Here is a 16,865-nt window from a genome sequence, read left to right on the forward strand (position 1 = left end):
GCTATAAGGAAATAAAGTTTGGAGTTTCACTGACTGATGTCAGGGAGGTGTTTGATGGAGTATGCTTTCTCTAGTGATCAAAAGTGAGGTGACTGTGTGAATTTTGGGTGATTGTGAACTTTAAATGAACCTTAAGGCAGGCAGCCATGTGGCCTGCAGTTAATGGGGAGAAGCAGTGAGGTTTCTGTGGGCTTGAGTCTGAAAGGGAAGAACTAAGTCTGAGAGACTGTTTTTCCCCTTTGCTCATCTCGGTTGAGAGAGACTAACAAGGGTGTGTCTTTCCCAGACCTCCATCCAAGGATGGGGAGAGTTTTCCCTAAGCTCTATCAAGCTTATACATAGCCCCAAACGGTTGTATTTTCTGTGTGTAGTAAGCAAATTTTCATGTAAGTATTCATAAATTGTCTCCTTCGATGTGGTGATTATTTTTTTCAAACAAAACTCAAGATACATTTACTTTTTTAGGGTAATTATTGTTTAAGAGGAAGGGCCAGGGAGATAGTGTAATGGTTATGTGAAAGACTTTTGTGCCAAAAGTCTCCAAGTTTTCAGGTTCAAGTCCCTGCACCACCATAAGCCAGAACTGAGCAGTGTTTTGGTTAAAAAAGGAGAAGAGGAAATAGCAGCTAATAATATTCAAAAAGGAACTACAAAGAAAAGAGAATTTAAACTATATGAGAATATATAACTTATTTTAAAAAATAATGCACAAGGATGATTTGAAGAAGCTTTTAATATTTCAGATAGATGTTGTTGTCGTCGTGGTCACTGTAGGGGTTTCACTGCTCCGGGCTGACTTTTTCAGATAGAAAAGCACAGCAGATATTGAGAAATTGAGTGAAAGACATTATAGTACCACCCCCACCCCCCCATACACACGAGTGTGGTAGAAATTGTGCATGGATGTGCTTCATGTGTGTGGAAAAGCAGGCACCTTCCCAAATGAGCTCTCTAGTGACCTCATGCTTAGCGTTTTTAAAGTGCTCTGCATGGTGTCTCTCACTACACCATATCATTTCATTTGCTTGAGCCAAATAGTTTTTCTTGCCATGTCCATGAAGGCTTGCTTGACTTGCTGATTCCTTAAACTATAAATAAAAGGGTTCAGCATGGGAGCTACTGAAGTGTTTAGCACAGCCACTCCTTTGCTCAAAGATACTCTTGCTTTTGCTGAGGGTTTAATGTACATAAAAATGCAGCTGCCATAAGAGATGGAAATGACAATCATGTGAGAAGAACAAGTAGAAAATGCCTTTGTCCTTTGACTAGTAGAAGGAATTCTTAAAATAGTCCTTATAATATATATGTAGGACAGAAATATCAGTGCTAAAGTGAACATTAATGTAAACACAGCACAGGTGAATCCCATTTTCTCCAGGAATTTTGTGTCTGAACAAGAAAGTTGCAGCAGGGGAAAATAATCACAGGTAAAATGGTCAATAACATTGGATTTACAGTAATCAAGGCTTAAGAGTAACATAAGTGCAGGGAATATAATTAAGAATGAAATCAGCCATGAAGTAAAGACTAGGAGTATGCAGACTTTCCGACTCATGATGGTCATATAATGCAGAGGTTTACAGATGGCGATGTAACGGTCATATGACATGGCAGCTAGTAGGTAAAATTCAGTGACTCCCAAGAGAATGAAAAAAAATAACTGAGCAAAGCAATCATTAAATGAAATGGTTTTATCTCCTGAAATAATGGTACCCAGGAATTTGGGGATACTGACAGTAGTGAATGAAACTTCCAATAAGGAAAAATTTCTGAGAAAGAAATACATGGGAGTCTGAAGGTGGGAGTCCAACAGGGTCAGGGTGATAATGGTCAGATTCCCAGTGATGCTGAGCAGGTAGGTGATGAGCAGAAATACAAAGATAACAACCTGAAACTTTGGGTCGTCTGACAGTCCCAGGAGAATAAACTCTGTTATTGCTGTATGATTTCGCATTCTTCAGATGCTTATTTTTTTTTTTGTCAGACCTATAGATAAAGTACAAATGAGAAATGTGAAGAGAGAATTAAGCTTTAACCAAGAACAAAGTCAGAATGTGTTTGAAATATACAGTGTCATTATAATTTCAGGGTTTAAAAGAAATGGAAATAGCAATAATGTTCCCTCTTTTACCAGTGAGAGCTCCGGTTAATTTTTAATAAAAATCATTATCATAAGCTTGGAATAGTAAAGCAGAATTTGTTTCTGGACTCTTCTGCTACAAATACTACCTGTGAACTTGCAGAAGTGGACCCATAGTTAATTCACTAGGAGAACTCCCTTTATGTATTGCATCACTCCTTACACAATTCTCCATTCGATATCATTGTAAAGTTGAGCTACATTTTATTCATCATTGAGAAACGATAAAATAAACTTATTTGTATTAGTCCTTAATTACCAACTTCTGTTAATAGTCAGAATTTTCAATTCAGGTCCTAGTACATAATGATGGACATATTTGGGAATGACAGTGTTTTGCTGACACGTATCTTGGTGAGATTAGAAGTTCTTCCAATAAACTAAAAGAAAGTAAGGTGCATGATCCAACATCTTGAGGGGGAAAAAAGAAGTTGGGAATAGGAGAAAGGCATTTAAAATGGTTTTTAGAGGTTAGGATATAATATAGCTCACCCCTTTGGATATCAGCATCATGGAATCAATTCGATATTCTAGTACTAAAAAAAGAAAATATTTGATCTAAGTATTCTACTCTAGAGTAAGAGCATTATATTGAATATGCAAATACATTTACACCAAAATTGTCAATGAATAATAATAAAACTGCAAATTTATATATTTTCCGAGTTATTAGAAATAAAATAATGAGCTTTTAAATTTAAACAAATGTAGGCTCATGAAACAGACAAGCTTTGGTTTAAACTTTGAGACCAAAATGTTGACAGTGGCTTACTGGGATTAGAAATTCATGTCTTACAAAGTATGCATTATAATATTGCTAATGCATAATGAATAGTATATTATTGTAATTTAACCTTGTTTCAATGTTTTGCATATTTGTTTTCCCTTTAAGTTTCTTGTTAATTTAAACTTTTCTCTTTTCTCTTTTATTTACTTTTTAAATCAGTTCTTTCCCCCCCTTTTGTTGCCCTTGTTGTTTTCTTATTGTTGTTGTAGTTATTGTTGTTGTTGTTATTGATGTCGTTGTTGTTGGATAGGACAGAGAGAAATGGAGAGAGAAGGGGAAGACGAGAGGGGGAGAGAAAGACAGACACCTGCAGACCTGATCAGTGACCCCCTGCAGGTGGGGATCCCAGGGCTGGAACCAGCATCCTTAAGCTTGGCGCCATGTACGCTTAACCCACTGTGCTACCGCCCGACTCCCCCCTTTTTTTTTTGCCTCCAGGATTATCACTGGGGTTCAGTGCCATCACTATCAATTTACATCTCATGGCAGCTATTTTTTTTCCCATTTTATTGGATAGGACAGAGAGAAATTGGAGGAGGAGAGGGAGGTTGATAGGGAGAGTGAAAGAGAGAAACCTGTAGACCTGCTTCACTGCTAGTGAAGCATTCTCCCTGCAGGTGGGGCACCAGGGGCTCAAACCGGGATCCTTGCGCAGGTTTGTGTGCTTAGTAATGTGTGTGTTTAACTAGGTGCGCTACCACCCTGTCCTCTCAACCCTTTTCTAAATAATACTACTACTCATACTATTTTTTCACTACTAATCAAATTTTGAAAAAATAGATGAATAGCTATGAGGAAGCAATCATTAGATATTGAAAAAGTCCATATGACATCACTATAAATGTATAGTTAAAACAGGTTTAAAGAAAACCTATCGGGATATTACCTGATATGATATTATATTTTTCTATGTTAAAATGCTTCTGAAAATTCAGTGGATTGCACTCATTTACCGATATCAGCTAAATTTGACAAAACTTTTAAGTACTATTATCAGTCTTTTAAAAGAAAAAAATGAATATTTTGCAAGGTTCATATGATTCTTAAAATCTTAAAACTTTCTAAAGGTATATTCATATAGAATAGGAAGTATGGCTCCAAATATTTTACTCAGTTTTTAAAATTCTATTTCTGAATTTAATATATCTGTTTCCATAGAGATTTTATCTGTTGTTTTTAAGATGTATTTCCCTTCCAATATATCATCAAAATTAATTCTTGTCTTCTGAGAATCTCAAGACACAATTTTTCTCCTATCCGAATTAAAATTAGCAATAATACTTCATTATAACTAAATAAAATCTTAAATAATAGTATATATTTTAAATAAATAAATATCATTCTGTAAACAGTCATGCATTTTGTCCTTCCCAAGTATTTGCCGTGAAGTTAATTACTCTCCATATGTTGACAATTTATTTTCTTTTTAATTTTTGTGATTTTATTTATTTATTGGGTACAGATAGCCAGAAATTGAGAGGGAAGGAGGTGATAGAGACAGAGAGAGAGAGAGAGAGAGAGACACCTACAGCACTGTTTCACCACTCTTGACGCTTTTCCCCTTGCAGGCAGGGGCTGGGGGCTCAAACCTGGGTCCTTGCACATTGTAACATGTGCACTCAACCAGGTGGGCCACAACCCTGCGCCTGACAATTTCTTTGATTATTCAAGGTGATAAAGGGACTCTATACTAAAGAATAAGTGTTTGAAGGACTATAGAAATCTACTTTGATAGACTGAGATAATTACCTTAAGCTATTCTCTCCGTTAAGCCTCCAGCTCCCCACCTGCAGGGAGTCGCTTCACAAGCAATGAAGCAGGTCTGCAGGTGTCTGTCTTTTTCTCCCCTTCTCTCTCTTCCCCTCCTCTCCATTTCTCTCTGTCCTATCCTATAATAATAACAACAACAAAAAAAAAAAAAAGAAGAAAGAAATAGAAAAAGAAAGGGGGAAAATGGCCTCTAGGAGTAATGGATTGATTTATAGTGCAGGCACCAAGCCCCAGTGATAACCCTAAAGGCATTTTATTTCTGGGATATTTTGTTATTGTGGTAGTGGTGTTCTGTGTTGCATTGTGTGGTAATAGCCTCCAGTAATGTTATAACTAGAAAAGCCCATTATTTTCAATGTTTTCTATTAATTAAATTTTCACTTCTTCAATATAGACTACATTAGAGGTTGTTAAAAAAAAAAAAGAAAAGAAAAGAAACCCTCATCTCCAAATCAGTATGCTTCACTGGTCATAACAATCTGTTTTTAAAAAGACTCCTCAACAAAGCATATTGAATGATCAATCTTAATACTTAGTATTTTTCATAAATATTTTTATTGTTTTTTTTTCTCTTGGAGAAATATAAGTAACTTACTCTATACTTCAAAAAATGATGACCAACCTCTCTCAGGCATTTACCCAAAGGTAACATTTATCCAAAGGGACACACGTATGCCCGTATTCAGAGCTGTGTTATTGACGATAGTCCAATAGTCCAAGAGTGGAAGCAGCTTAAATGGCCTGGTAAATAAGTTATGGGAAATATCTTCCATGGTGTTTTACTCTTGTGATCAAAAAGACAATATTTTGTTATTTGAGACAAAATGGACAGAACTGGAAGTGATTATGCTTAGCAAAATAAATAAAGATATGAAAGACAACTTCTGATGATTTAATTCATATGTGAAATTTTGGAACTGATAGAGACAAACTTGCAAAAGAAATCAAGCAAACTCTAAGACTTGTGAAAACTATAGTGGTTATCTTTGGGAGGTTGGAGATGGGGATAAAGAACTTTGGTGGTGGATGTGATGTGGAAATATATATACCCTATAATCCTACAATTTCCTAATCTACTATAATCACAGATATAAATTAAATAATAAAATTAAAAACAAAAGCATTAATATTTTTAAAATGTCAGTACTACTGAAAGCCATCTATAGGTTCAATGATATCTTATCAAGATTCCATTTGTATTTTTTTTTGTCTCCAGGGTTATCTATGGGGCTGGGTGCCTTCAATGCAAATCCACTGCTCCTGGAGGCCATTTTTCCTATTTTGATGTCCATGTTGTTATTGGATAGGACAGAGAGAAATTGAGAGAGGAGAGGAAGACAAAGAGGGGGAGAGAAGGATAGACACCTGAAGATCTGCTTCACAACTTGTGAAGCAACCCTCTGCAGGTGGGTAGCTGGGGGGCTCAAACCAGGATCATTATATCAGTTCTTGCGCTTTGCACCATGTATGCATAATCCGCTGTGCTACTGCCCGGACCCCAATAAGTATTTTTGACAAAAGAAAAAAAAGTGGGAAGAGTTGGTTCCACAAATCGAGTGGAAAACTGGCATGAGTGAAGTACCAAATTTAATACCTGCTCACTCCCAAAAATGATGATCACATCAAATTTTCAGAATCTATAGAAACGTGTAAAAAGAGAGTTTACCAGTTATGTTTAATAATAATTCCAGAAACAGTAACATCACTATCGGTAGTTATTTGGGGCAAATATTAAAGAAATATCCCTGCTCTTTTAGTCTACTAACTTGCAATCTACAATTTAAACAATATTACATAAATATAAAGATTGATGAAATAATATCTAGACATTTTATTTCATTTTATAATATTATAAGGTAAATTCATTATCACAAAAAGTGATAGTGTTGTTCCAGCTTTACAGTTACAGAAAGACTACTCAAAAATGAAGAAGAATCATTTAATGGATCTGTAACTTTGAATGAGTTAGTTGATTAGTTTACTCTATTTAGAATGGTGACATCAAGGGTATACTTGAGAACCAATTTAAGTAATAAAAATGATTTTTTATAAATTACGTGGCACTTAATATTTTAAGAGTAGCTGTTTTCTTTTTTATTTTTGATGCAATTCATTTCCAATTTTGAAAATATATGAATACATTTTAATTAAATATATTATTTAGCCTAATTCAGTAGTAAGATAGTTTACATTTTATTCATTTAACCCTCAAAACACATCTATAAATTTTCTGTCATAAGTAAACTAAGTGGAGAGCTGAGATTCAAAGAAAATATGTACCTTACATATAGTTATATAGTTCACAAGTGTCAAAATATAAAAGCAGATTATCTGAAACTGGAGTCTAGTCTCTTAAATGAAGAGCTGCAAAATCTGTAACCAATTAGGAACACAAACACAGAGATAGTAATATATTGTTTTATATTACCAAAAAATGATTTGATGGAAATAACATAGAATGTGTAGCATTTTAAACACTTCTTTGTTTATTAAATATCAGAACATAACTCAGTATATCCTAATTTAATTTGATTAAAAATGGAGTACATAAGTAATGAAACAATGATAAGATTGGAGAGAGTTCCATTACCTTCTGCATATCAACTTACCTTCAGTTTTCATATATACTCACACTCAGAATGGTTGGACCTTAAGAAATATTAGAAACTGCTATTTTGTAGTATAGGGAAACCAACATTTCTGAAAACATTTGCTATTTTTTTCCATTAAATAGTTTTTCTTTCAATTAACAATATTTCCATCTTAAGCTTCCCACTTTATCTTAAGGAGATATACATGTGTATCTATTGTTGACTACAAAGAGTGCAAAAGGAGAAAATAAACAAAAAGAAAAATCAGAAAAATGTTTAGCCACTCTCTGGAAGAGACTCTGAATACATTTTATGTAGCACCAACTAGTTAGATGTTTTGTTTATTCTCAGTGCTGTTGGCTCAAGGGGACTAATTCAGTGAATTAAAATTGCCTAAACAGGAATGTAAACAAAACACTAAGGAATATAAAACAATACAAATTGGTATTGAGATCAGAAAAGGAAGCTGGAGGGAGAGTGTCACGAATGAGACAAAAATAATAGTAAACAAATAACAACATTCAGTATGAATTTTGTTCCATTTGTCTATATATTACAGAGATGAGCAATCCAATATCTGCATTTCTAATTTAGATCTATTTTCTGAAATGGAAATCTACTACATTGTACCAAAACACACATTCACTCTATTATTTTTTAATATTTCTTTGATAACCATAATGTCCATGTACTATATGGGTTTCCCCTACATATGCTATTTCTTATAGCAAAAGTTTCTTGTGTTGTTAGATGTTTAAAACTTATATAACAATTATTGTACTAAGAGTTACTGCTTCTCCTGGTTAAACCATTAATATTATAATCATGCCCAATGAGATAATATATGTGGGAAAATGTCAGTTAAGTAGCGTAGATTCTTACCAAAAGTCATGCAAAATTTATAGGTACTTGGAATTTCAAACATGTTTAAAAAATATAAATTCAAGATTTTTTTCTTTTAAAATCAGGTTATTGTGTTAGCTACTATGGTTCAATGACCCCAACCAAATTATTCAAGTTTTCTGGATCTTAATTTACTTTATTTAATAAAAAATAGATAACCATGCCTTACTTGCAATATAATTGTGAATACTAAGTATTGTATAGTCTTAGGTATATAGAACATACCTAATTTTGCATAAAGGCATGAGATAAGTGTTATCTATAAAAGAGGTATGCTTATTTATTAAGCTCTAGTAAAGCTTCTAGATTGCATTAGAATAATACCAAATGCTTAAATATTCACATCTTACATATTTTCAACACCACATACAGATAAAGTAGAATGTATAAAAGTAGGTTTAATACATATTTTTAGCATAAGTAACAAACCTTGGATATTATCAACTTGAAATTTTCTGCAAGTTGAAAAATAAACATTAAAGTGCATCAGATGAGTGGGATGAATAAAACAGACACTGCATGTAACATGAGCAACATCCTCACAACAAACATTTAACTTCTCTATTTCATACAACTTTGAGAAAACTACGTCACTCATATAGTGTTTAGGGGTGAATTGATAACAATTCTTTACACATAGAGTATTTTACAAATAACATGGTAACTCTAGTCTACATTTTAATGCATATTTACATTCCAAATAAACATTTTAGTATTCCAAATAACTAGCCAAGTTATTTACACTCTGTAGTCACTGATCTACTTAGAATTTTGAATCAATGACTACACGGAGACTCAGTTTGAAAGGAAGGTATAGTATAGTCACTTGCATGTTGAAAAGGCTTAAATAAAGAGCTCAGCACTACAGGCATTTGAGAGCCATATGTATGGGAATGTTGTTATTAATAAACTTTATTTTTCATCATTGACTCTTCACTGACATTCACATTAATGCACACTTATTAATTTCATTTGCCTCTAGAAAAGACTACCTTATGGACCAAGTTTTTGAAAGCTTGCTTTACTTGCTGGTTCCTTAATGTATAAATAAAAGGATTCAACATGGGGGCAACTGAAGTGTTGAGAATAGCTACTCCTTTGGTCAGTGATGCTCTTTCTCTTGCTGAAGGCTTGACATACATGAATATACAGCTTCCGTAAGAGATAGAAATGACAATCATGTGAGATGAACATGTGGAGAAAGCCTTTTTCCTCTGACTAGCAGATGGTATTCTCAAAATGGTGATAATGATGCGCAGATAGGACAAAATCACTAATGCCAATGTGAAGAGCAGAGTAACAAAAGCAAAGTAAAAGCCAATCATCTCTAGAATCTGTGTGTCTGTGCATGAGAGTTGTAAAATGGGGAAATAGTCACAGGAGAAGTGATCAATTACATTGGAAGCACAGAAGTCTAGTGAGAGGATAAGCATGAGTGGTGGGAAAATGGTAAGAAACCCTGCTAGCCAGGAACTAAAGACAAGTAGGCTGCATATTTTCTTGTTCATGATGGTGGTGTAATGGAGAGGCTTACAGATAGCAACATAACGGTCATAAGACATAGCAGTTAAAAGGAAAAATTCAGCCACACCCATGGAGATGAAGAAAAATAATTGAGCTAAACAATTGTTATAGGAAATGGTCTTGACTTTAGTGATGAGTGATCCCAAAAATCTGGGGATAGAAACACTGGTGAATGTAATTTCTAAGACAGAGAAATTCCGAAGGAAGAAATACATCGGTGTCTTCAGATGACAGTCTGCCAAGGTTAGAATGATTATAATTAGGTTGCCAGTGATACTTAATATATAAGTCAGAAATAAAAAGATAAAAATTACAACCTGATGCTTTGGGTTGTCTGATATGCCCAAGAGCACAAACTCTGTAATCATGGTGTGGTTTCTCATACTGGTTTTTATTTTCGTTAAGCAAAATCTGCTGGTGAGAAAAAAAGAAAGAAAGAAAATATAAGTTAATACTAAAGGTGTTTGCACAAGACTGAGAAATTTTATACATGTTCCCCAAACTGTATGTACTGTAAACCATTAATCCTCCTAATGAAAAACAATTAAAAAAGAGATTGACATGTGAGCCTTAGTAGCTCCAAAGAATTAAATCATGGATATTTAAAGCAATTTGTAATTTCTGTTAACTCCAATTTACACATATTCTGTTGAAAAGAAACCTATATAGGGGCCAGCAATGACACACACATAACAATGGACTAGGCCCTAGGGTTAAACTCCTGACTCCTAGGCTGAGAAGTTTCAGGAGTGGTGAAGAAGTCCTGTACATGTCTTTCTCTTCCTCTTCCTTGCTCTTACCCTTTCTATTTATCTCTGTTCTGTCAAGTAAGAGAAAGAAATAAAAAAGGAAGGAAGGGAGGAAGGAAGGAAGGAAGGAAGGGTGCAGTCTGGTGGAGCTGTCATGCAGGCACTAAACCTCATCAACAACTCTGGTGGAAAAACAATAAAAATAAACAAGTAAAAATATAAATAAATAAATAAATAAATAAATAAATGTGCTCACATATGTTTAATTCTAGTTCATCAATAAATATCTACATGCAACCAAAATTTCCTTTTTAAAATTGTATCTTATTTTATTTTAAGTATTTATTTATTTATTTATTCCCTTTTGTTGCCCTTGTTGTTTTATTGTTGTAGTTATTGATGTCGTCATTGTTGGATAAGACAGAGAGAAATGGAGAGAGAAGGAGAAGACAAGAGAGGGGGAGAGAAAGAGAGACACCTGCAGACCTGCTTCACTGCTTGTGAATTGAGACTCCCCTGCAGATGGGGAGCCAGGGCATCTTATTTATTTTTAAAGAGAAAGGGAGAAAGAGAGAGAGGGACCCCAAAGCAGTGCTCAGCTTTTGCATAACCATTATGCTGTCTCTGCAACCCCAACCAAGTTTTCTATATGTTTTATGTTTTTGTTATTGTTGTTGTTATTTCTGGGGATTTACCATTCTGGGTCAAGTTTTTCAGATGGAGAGAGACAGGACAGAAAAATTATGGGAAAGATATTACTGCATCAAAATTTCTTTTAGTACTGTGAGGGTTGCTCCGCCATGAAAGAATGCCTTTACAACTGTGAGGCCCTGAGTTCAATTCTTGCCACCCCCCAAAAAACAACAAATACAATTAACAAGTATAACTTTATGTATGATGAGATGGTATGTGCTTTCTTTCTATCTTTTCTATAAAAATCATTAAAATTTGACCTGGGAGGTGACTCAGTGCATTCCTCTCATGAGAGGCCTTGGATTGGAATTCTGGCTTTGCGTAATAAAAAAGTACATAAATTAGTATACATATGTAACCAAAAGAAATAAACATGTTGGGAATCACACAAGGAATCAGAATTTCCTTGGTTTTAAAAAATTTACTTATGGGAAAGAAAATATAAAGCGGAGGAATTAATTCATTTGTATTTAAATTTGTATCAGAAATATAGTTTACAATTTATCTGTTTATATAATTTTTGTGATACTTTTTAAATTCCCAAATTAATTTTTTTACCATTAAGTTGGTGTTTTTACTTTGAGAATAGTAAGGAATATATAAGGAAAATTTTAAAGTCAAATTATGACTGCTTTCTAGAAGACTAAGTATATAGAACATATAAACTGCTCATCGATTACTGGGAGATGAAGAATTGTGCCTATGTAGTGTAGGCCATTAACCCCCAATAACACACACACACACGCACACACACACACACTAAGTATTTTCTTACTTTAGGAATATACACTTTTTTACATAATCAAAAATTTGGCAGAGATGTGGTAGAAACTATTATTACTGACTTTTTCAACAATAATTACAGTTTGAAAATAGAAAAGTATGTGGAATTCATAATCTGGGGATTCTGCAATGTATTATAATAAAATAAACCTGTGACTGAGAAAAATGAAATAAATTTACTGACAACTAAAAAATACTCACTTTATGATGAGTCTAATGATTCCAGTCATAAAGATAAACTCATATTTTTCTCAGTTTAATTAAATTAAGAAATGTTCACTTTATCCTTCCAGAGAACTTTTTGTCATTACTTCAATTCTTATTTTATCTACTACATAAATTACTTCATACAGAGAGAAAAATCAGGCTGGATTGCATGCATATTTTAATACCATGTCTGATATAAATAAAACACTATTTATCTCTTCTATCCATCCATATAAGCATAGTTCTGCTGTACACTCTAGGAAACCATTATTATCAACCTGAAACTTCTTCAAATAGGCTTCTAGAGACTACTGCTTAATGACTGGAGGGTAAACCATTTCAAAAGTTCTAGGATAAGGTAAAGATTGAATAGTACCTAATGATAAAAGTAATTTTAACATCTCTGGTCACTGTAGAAATTCCTGATAAAATTGAGTGAAGGAAGGAAGGGACCATGAGAGATAAGCTCAAGAGATACAGTTATGAAGAATACATTTCCATAAAGGAAAGCAATTTAACAAGATAAGGACAAAAGTGTATGAATCAGTTTATATAATCAGCCTAGCTTTCCTTTTGCCATTAATTTTTTGTAATGTATCAATATTACTAAGAGATAATGACACTCAGGAGACAATTTCTTCTTATTCCTTTAGGGTTGGTTAAATACAGGACTGAGCTATTTCACAGTGGACCCTTCATTGAGCATACTATTCCATTTGTTGAGGATAATATCCATTTACGTCTCCACTATTGCAAAACAGAATGAGAAAATAAAGAAGGCATTTTTAATATTTTGAAAAATCAGTAGAGTATTTGAAACTTTAGTTTTTATTTTTATAGTAATTAATGCCTAGTATTATATGAAGTAAGTTTCAAATCAATATGACACTCATTTTTCCAACCAATCCTCTACTACCCTTGTATCTTTAAAAATGCTATAAAACCTGTATAGTTTGCTTTATTAGAAACTCCTGTATATATTTACTCACAAACATTGTCACATTTGTATATTCAAAGAGATTGTTTTTATACAGCAGTGCAAGTTTATCTGCAGAGTATTCTGCAAATCCCCCACCCCACCTCCCAGTTTATAGTATGAAATGTATGCAGTTCCCAATCAAGTAATATAAATGGAACACATATGTTTTTTTCTTAATATTTATTTATTTATTCATTATTGGATAGATACAGAAATTGAGAAGGGAGGAGGAGATAGAAAAGGAAAGATAAACCGAGAGACCTGCAGCCCTGCTTCCCCACTCATGAAGCTTTCCCCCTGTAGGTAGGGAGTGGGATGTGAACCTGGGTCCTTGTACAATTTAGTGTGAGCACTTTACTATGTGTGCTACTGTCTAGTCCCAGAAATCATACTTTTATAAATTTACATAGAAAACCATAGCCAACTGCATTCAACGTAGTAGTTGGTTAACATTTGAGAATTAAATTGCTACCATTTTCTAATTTTAGTTACAATTTTAAGTCCAATTTTATACATGCATTCACACAAATGCAAGTACTGGCGTAGCATATATCTAAATGTTAAACTTGATAAATATTCCAAATGTCCCTCCTACACCCTAAATTCCATCTACAGTGAGTTCTTTTCTTTGAACCCGAACCAACAATTGAAATTGTAAATCTTATGAAGAAATAAAACTGATAGGGTTGTAGTATCATAAAGGCTAGATCACAGCATGGGCTTTGAGGTTGTAGACTTCCACTACCTTTGTAACATTATAAAATTCTGAACCTTTCTGAACATCAGTTTTAGTTTCTATACTGATAAAATGAGAAGACAAATAACCCTATTGTATAGGACTTTGCAATGATTAAATAAAATAAAGTTTGAAAGTCACTAGCAGAGGTGTTTGGGTACACTAAGTACTTTCTCCAAATCATTTTATTGTGGGAAAGGGTCAATGGCTTACACTACAGTTGTTGACAGAAGGATATGATTTATTTTCTTACTATTATAACCCTATGTACTATGTATATATGTTTTTCGTGTATGTTATCCACTGTGATATGTTTTCAGAAGTTGTATTTTAGTGAGCCAGGTGGTGGCTCACTTGGTTCAGTGCACATAGCACCATGTGCAAGGACCTGGGTTTGAGCCCCTGCTCCCCACCTGCAGAGGGAACACTTCACAAGTAGTGAAGCAGGTCTACATGTGCCTGTTTTTCTCTCTCCCTCTCTATAGCCCACTTCTCAATTTCTCTGTCTTATCCAGTAAAATTGAAAAATAAATGGCCACTGGTAGTGATGGATTGGTAATGCTGGCGTGGAGCCCTAGTGATAACCCTGGAGGCATAAAAAAGAGAGAGGGAAAAGGAGAGGAAGAGGGAGGGAGGGAGGGAGGGAGAGAGAGAGAGGGAGAGAGAGATTAGAAGAAGAAAAAAGAAAGAAAGGAGGAAAGTGAGAAAAAGAGTAAGTTCTGATATATATACACAATGGAATGCTACTTAGCTATTAAAAATGCTGAATTCACCTTCTTCACCTCTGCTTGGATAGAGCTTTAGGTAGTCCTGTTAAGTGAGATAAGTCAGAAAGAGAAGGATGAATATGGGGTGATCTCACTCACAGACAGAAGTTGAAAAGTAAGAACAGAAGGGAAAACACAAAGAAGAACTTAGGCTGGAGTTGGTGTATTGCACAAAGTTAAAGACTCTGGGTGGTGGGGGAGGTTTTTGGTTCTGGAGAGGACCTAAAGGGGCTGAATTGTTTTTTTTTTTAAATTAATTAATTAATTTATTTATTTTCATTTAAGAAAGGATTAATTAACAAAACCATAAGGTAGGAGGGGTACAACTCCACACAATTCCCACCACCCAATCTCCATAACCCACCCCCTCCCCCGATAGCTTTCCCACTCTCTATCCCTCTGGGAGCATGGACCCAGGGTCATTGTGGGTTGCAGAAGGTAGAAGGTCTGGCTTCTGTAATTGCTTCCCCACTGAACATGGGCATTGACTGGTCAGTCCATACTCCCAGTCTGCCTCTCTCTTTCCCTAGTAGGGTGTGTCTCTGGGGAAGCTGAGCTCCAGGACACATTGGTGGGGTCTTCATCCAGGGAAGCCTGGCCAGCATCCTGGTGGCATCTGGAACCTGGTGATTGAAAAGAGAGTTAACATACGAAGCCAAACAAATTGTTGAGCAATCATGGACCCAAAGCTTGGAATAGTGGAGAGGAAGTGTTAGGGGGGTAATCACTGCAAACTCTAGTGTACTTCTGCATTCAGGTATATATTTTGCAGTAGTTTATGGATACGTGTGAACATAAGCTCTCTCTCACAGAAACTGGTGTATATCTAGGTTATGGGACTTTGTTAGAAAGTGAACCACCTGAGATGAAATTAGAGTGTACTATAAAAGGAAAGGTCTCACCTGAGTAATGAAGCTGACGGGTTGTCATTCCACTCGTGAAGTCTCTGGACACAGTCTGAGCTGAAGCATGTTGAGGTGGCAATCGTTGCGTTGGTTAGGTTGTGATCGGCAGATGCAATATTATTCGGTATGGATTGGGAGACGCATACAGGAAAGTGGACCCTATCCAAGGGTTCCAGGACTGGGGGAAGTAGGGGCTCTATAGTGGAGATTGAGGTTCCTGCTGTCTTAGGGTTCAAAAAGACAATGGATAGTTAAAGTCATCATCACATTATTTGGTAATTGGGTTAACTTTGAAAAGTCCTTTTGTTAGGGTTTGCTGTACAGTACCCAGTATCTTGTATATAGCTGTGCTATTGGATGCTTCTAATCTATTTGGTCTAGGCTTTTGAGAGAGTCCGCATATCAAATACACAGCCTATATATTAAAAAGATTCAGTTTTTGTTTTGAAAAACTTTGAGACATACAATTGATTTTCCCCCTCTCATATTAATCAACTACTGATTTATATGTCTACATTTTGCTAGGAGTGTACATAAACACCATTCCCACCACCAAAAGACTATGTATGACCCATCCCTCTCACCCACTCCCACCCCCCACTGGCCCAGGAAGCTGCATGTCTACCCCTCACCACAGGGTTTTTACTTTGGTGCCCTACTTACAATTTGATCAGGTCCTGCTTTTAGTTTCCCTTTCAGATCTTCTTCCTCAACTTCTGTTGATGAGTGGGATCATCCCATACTCATCTTTATCTTTCTGACTTAGCTCACTTAACATAATTCCTTCTAGCTCTGTCCAAGATGGGTCAGAGAAGGTGGGTTCATTGTTCTTGATAGCTGCGTAGTATTCCATTGTGTATATATATCACAGCTGTCTCAGCCACTCATCTGTTGTTGGGCACCTGGGTTGCTTCCAGGTTTTAGCTATTATGAATTGTGCTGCTATGAACATAGGAGTACATACCTCTTTTTGGTTGGGTGTTATGGAATTCTTGGGGGTCTAACCCCAGGAGAGGAATTACTGGATCATATGGAAGGTCCATGTCTAGCCTTCTGAGAGTTTTCCAGACTGCTCTCCACAGAGGCTGTACCAATTTACATTGAGGGGCTGAATTGTTATGTGAAAAATTGAGAAATGTTACACATGCACAAACTACTGTATTTTACTGTCAACTATAAACCATTAATCCCCCAATACAGGAAACAATATAAAAATAAGTTATATTTTAACATTTTCAAATCATTTTATTAGGGAAATAATGACTTACAGGGTAGTTTTCACTTGGATACAATTTTTTATCTCCATGTAATAGTTGCCTGTTCATTGTCCC

At 35.1% G+C, this 16,865-nt stretch overlaps 2 protein-coding genes across 2 annotated transcripts; both read right to left on the reverse strand.

Annotated features, from left to right (window-relative positions):
* Nucleotides 1-1,010: 1,010 nt before the first annotated feature.
* LOC103109113 (olfactory receptor 6C1) lies at nucleotides 1,011-1,983 on the reverse strand. Its single transcript, XM_007518120.2, has one exon. The coding sequence runs from the start codon at nucleotides 1,952-1,954 to the stop codon at nucleotides 1,013-1,015; it is 942 nt and encodes a 313-aa protein (XP_007518182.1). The 5' UTR covers nucleotides 1,955-1,983; the 3' UTR covers nucleotides 1,011-1,012.
* A 7,176-nt stretch (nucleotides 1,984-9,159) lies between these two features.
* On the reverse strand, nucleotides 9,160-10,229 carry LOC103109245 (olfactory receptor 6C3-like). The gene has a single exon (XM_016186010.2). The coding sequence runs from the start codon at nucleotides 10,096-10,098 to the stop codon at nucleotides 9,160-9,162; it is 939 nt and encodes a 312-aa protein (XP_016041496.1). The 5' UTR covers nucleotides 10,099-10,229.
* Between the last annotated feature and the right edge of the window lie 6,636 nt (nucleotides 10,230-16,865).

This window comes from Erinaceus europaeus, chromosome 7, assembly GCF_950295315.1.
Source record: "Erinaceus europaeus chromosome 7, mEriEur2.1, whole genome shotgun sequence".
Taxonomy (NCBI): domain Eukaryota; kingdom Metazoa; phylum Chordata; class Mammalia; order Eulipotyphla; family Erinaceidae; genus Erinaceus; species Erinaceus europaeus.

Coding starts and splice junctions, on each gene's coding strand:
- LOC103109113 (XM_007518120.2), bottom strand. CDS start 1,954: ATGCGAAATCATACAGCAATAACAGAGTTTATTCTCCTGGGACTGTCA.
- LOC103109245 (XM_016186010.2), bottom strand. CDS start 10,098: ATGAGAAACCACACCATGATTACAGAGTTTGTGCTCTTGGGCATATCA.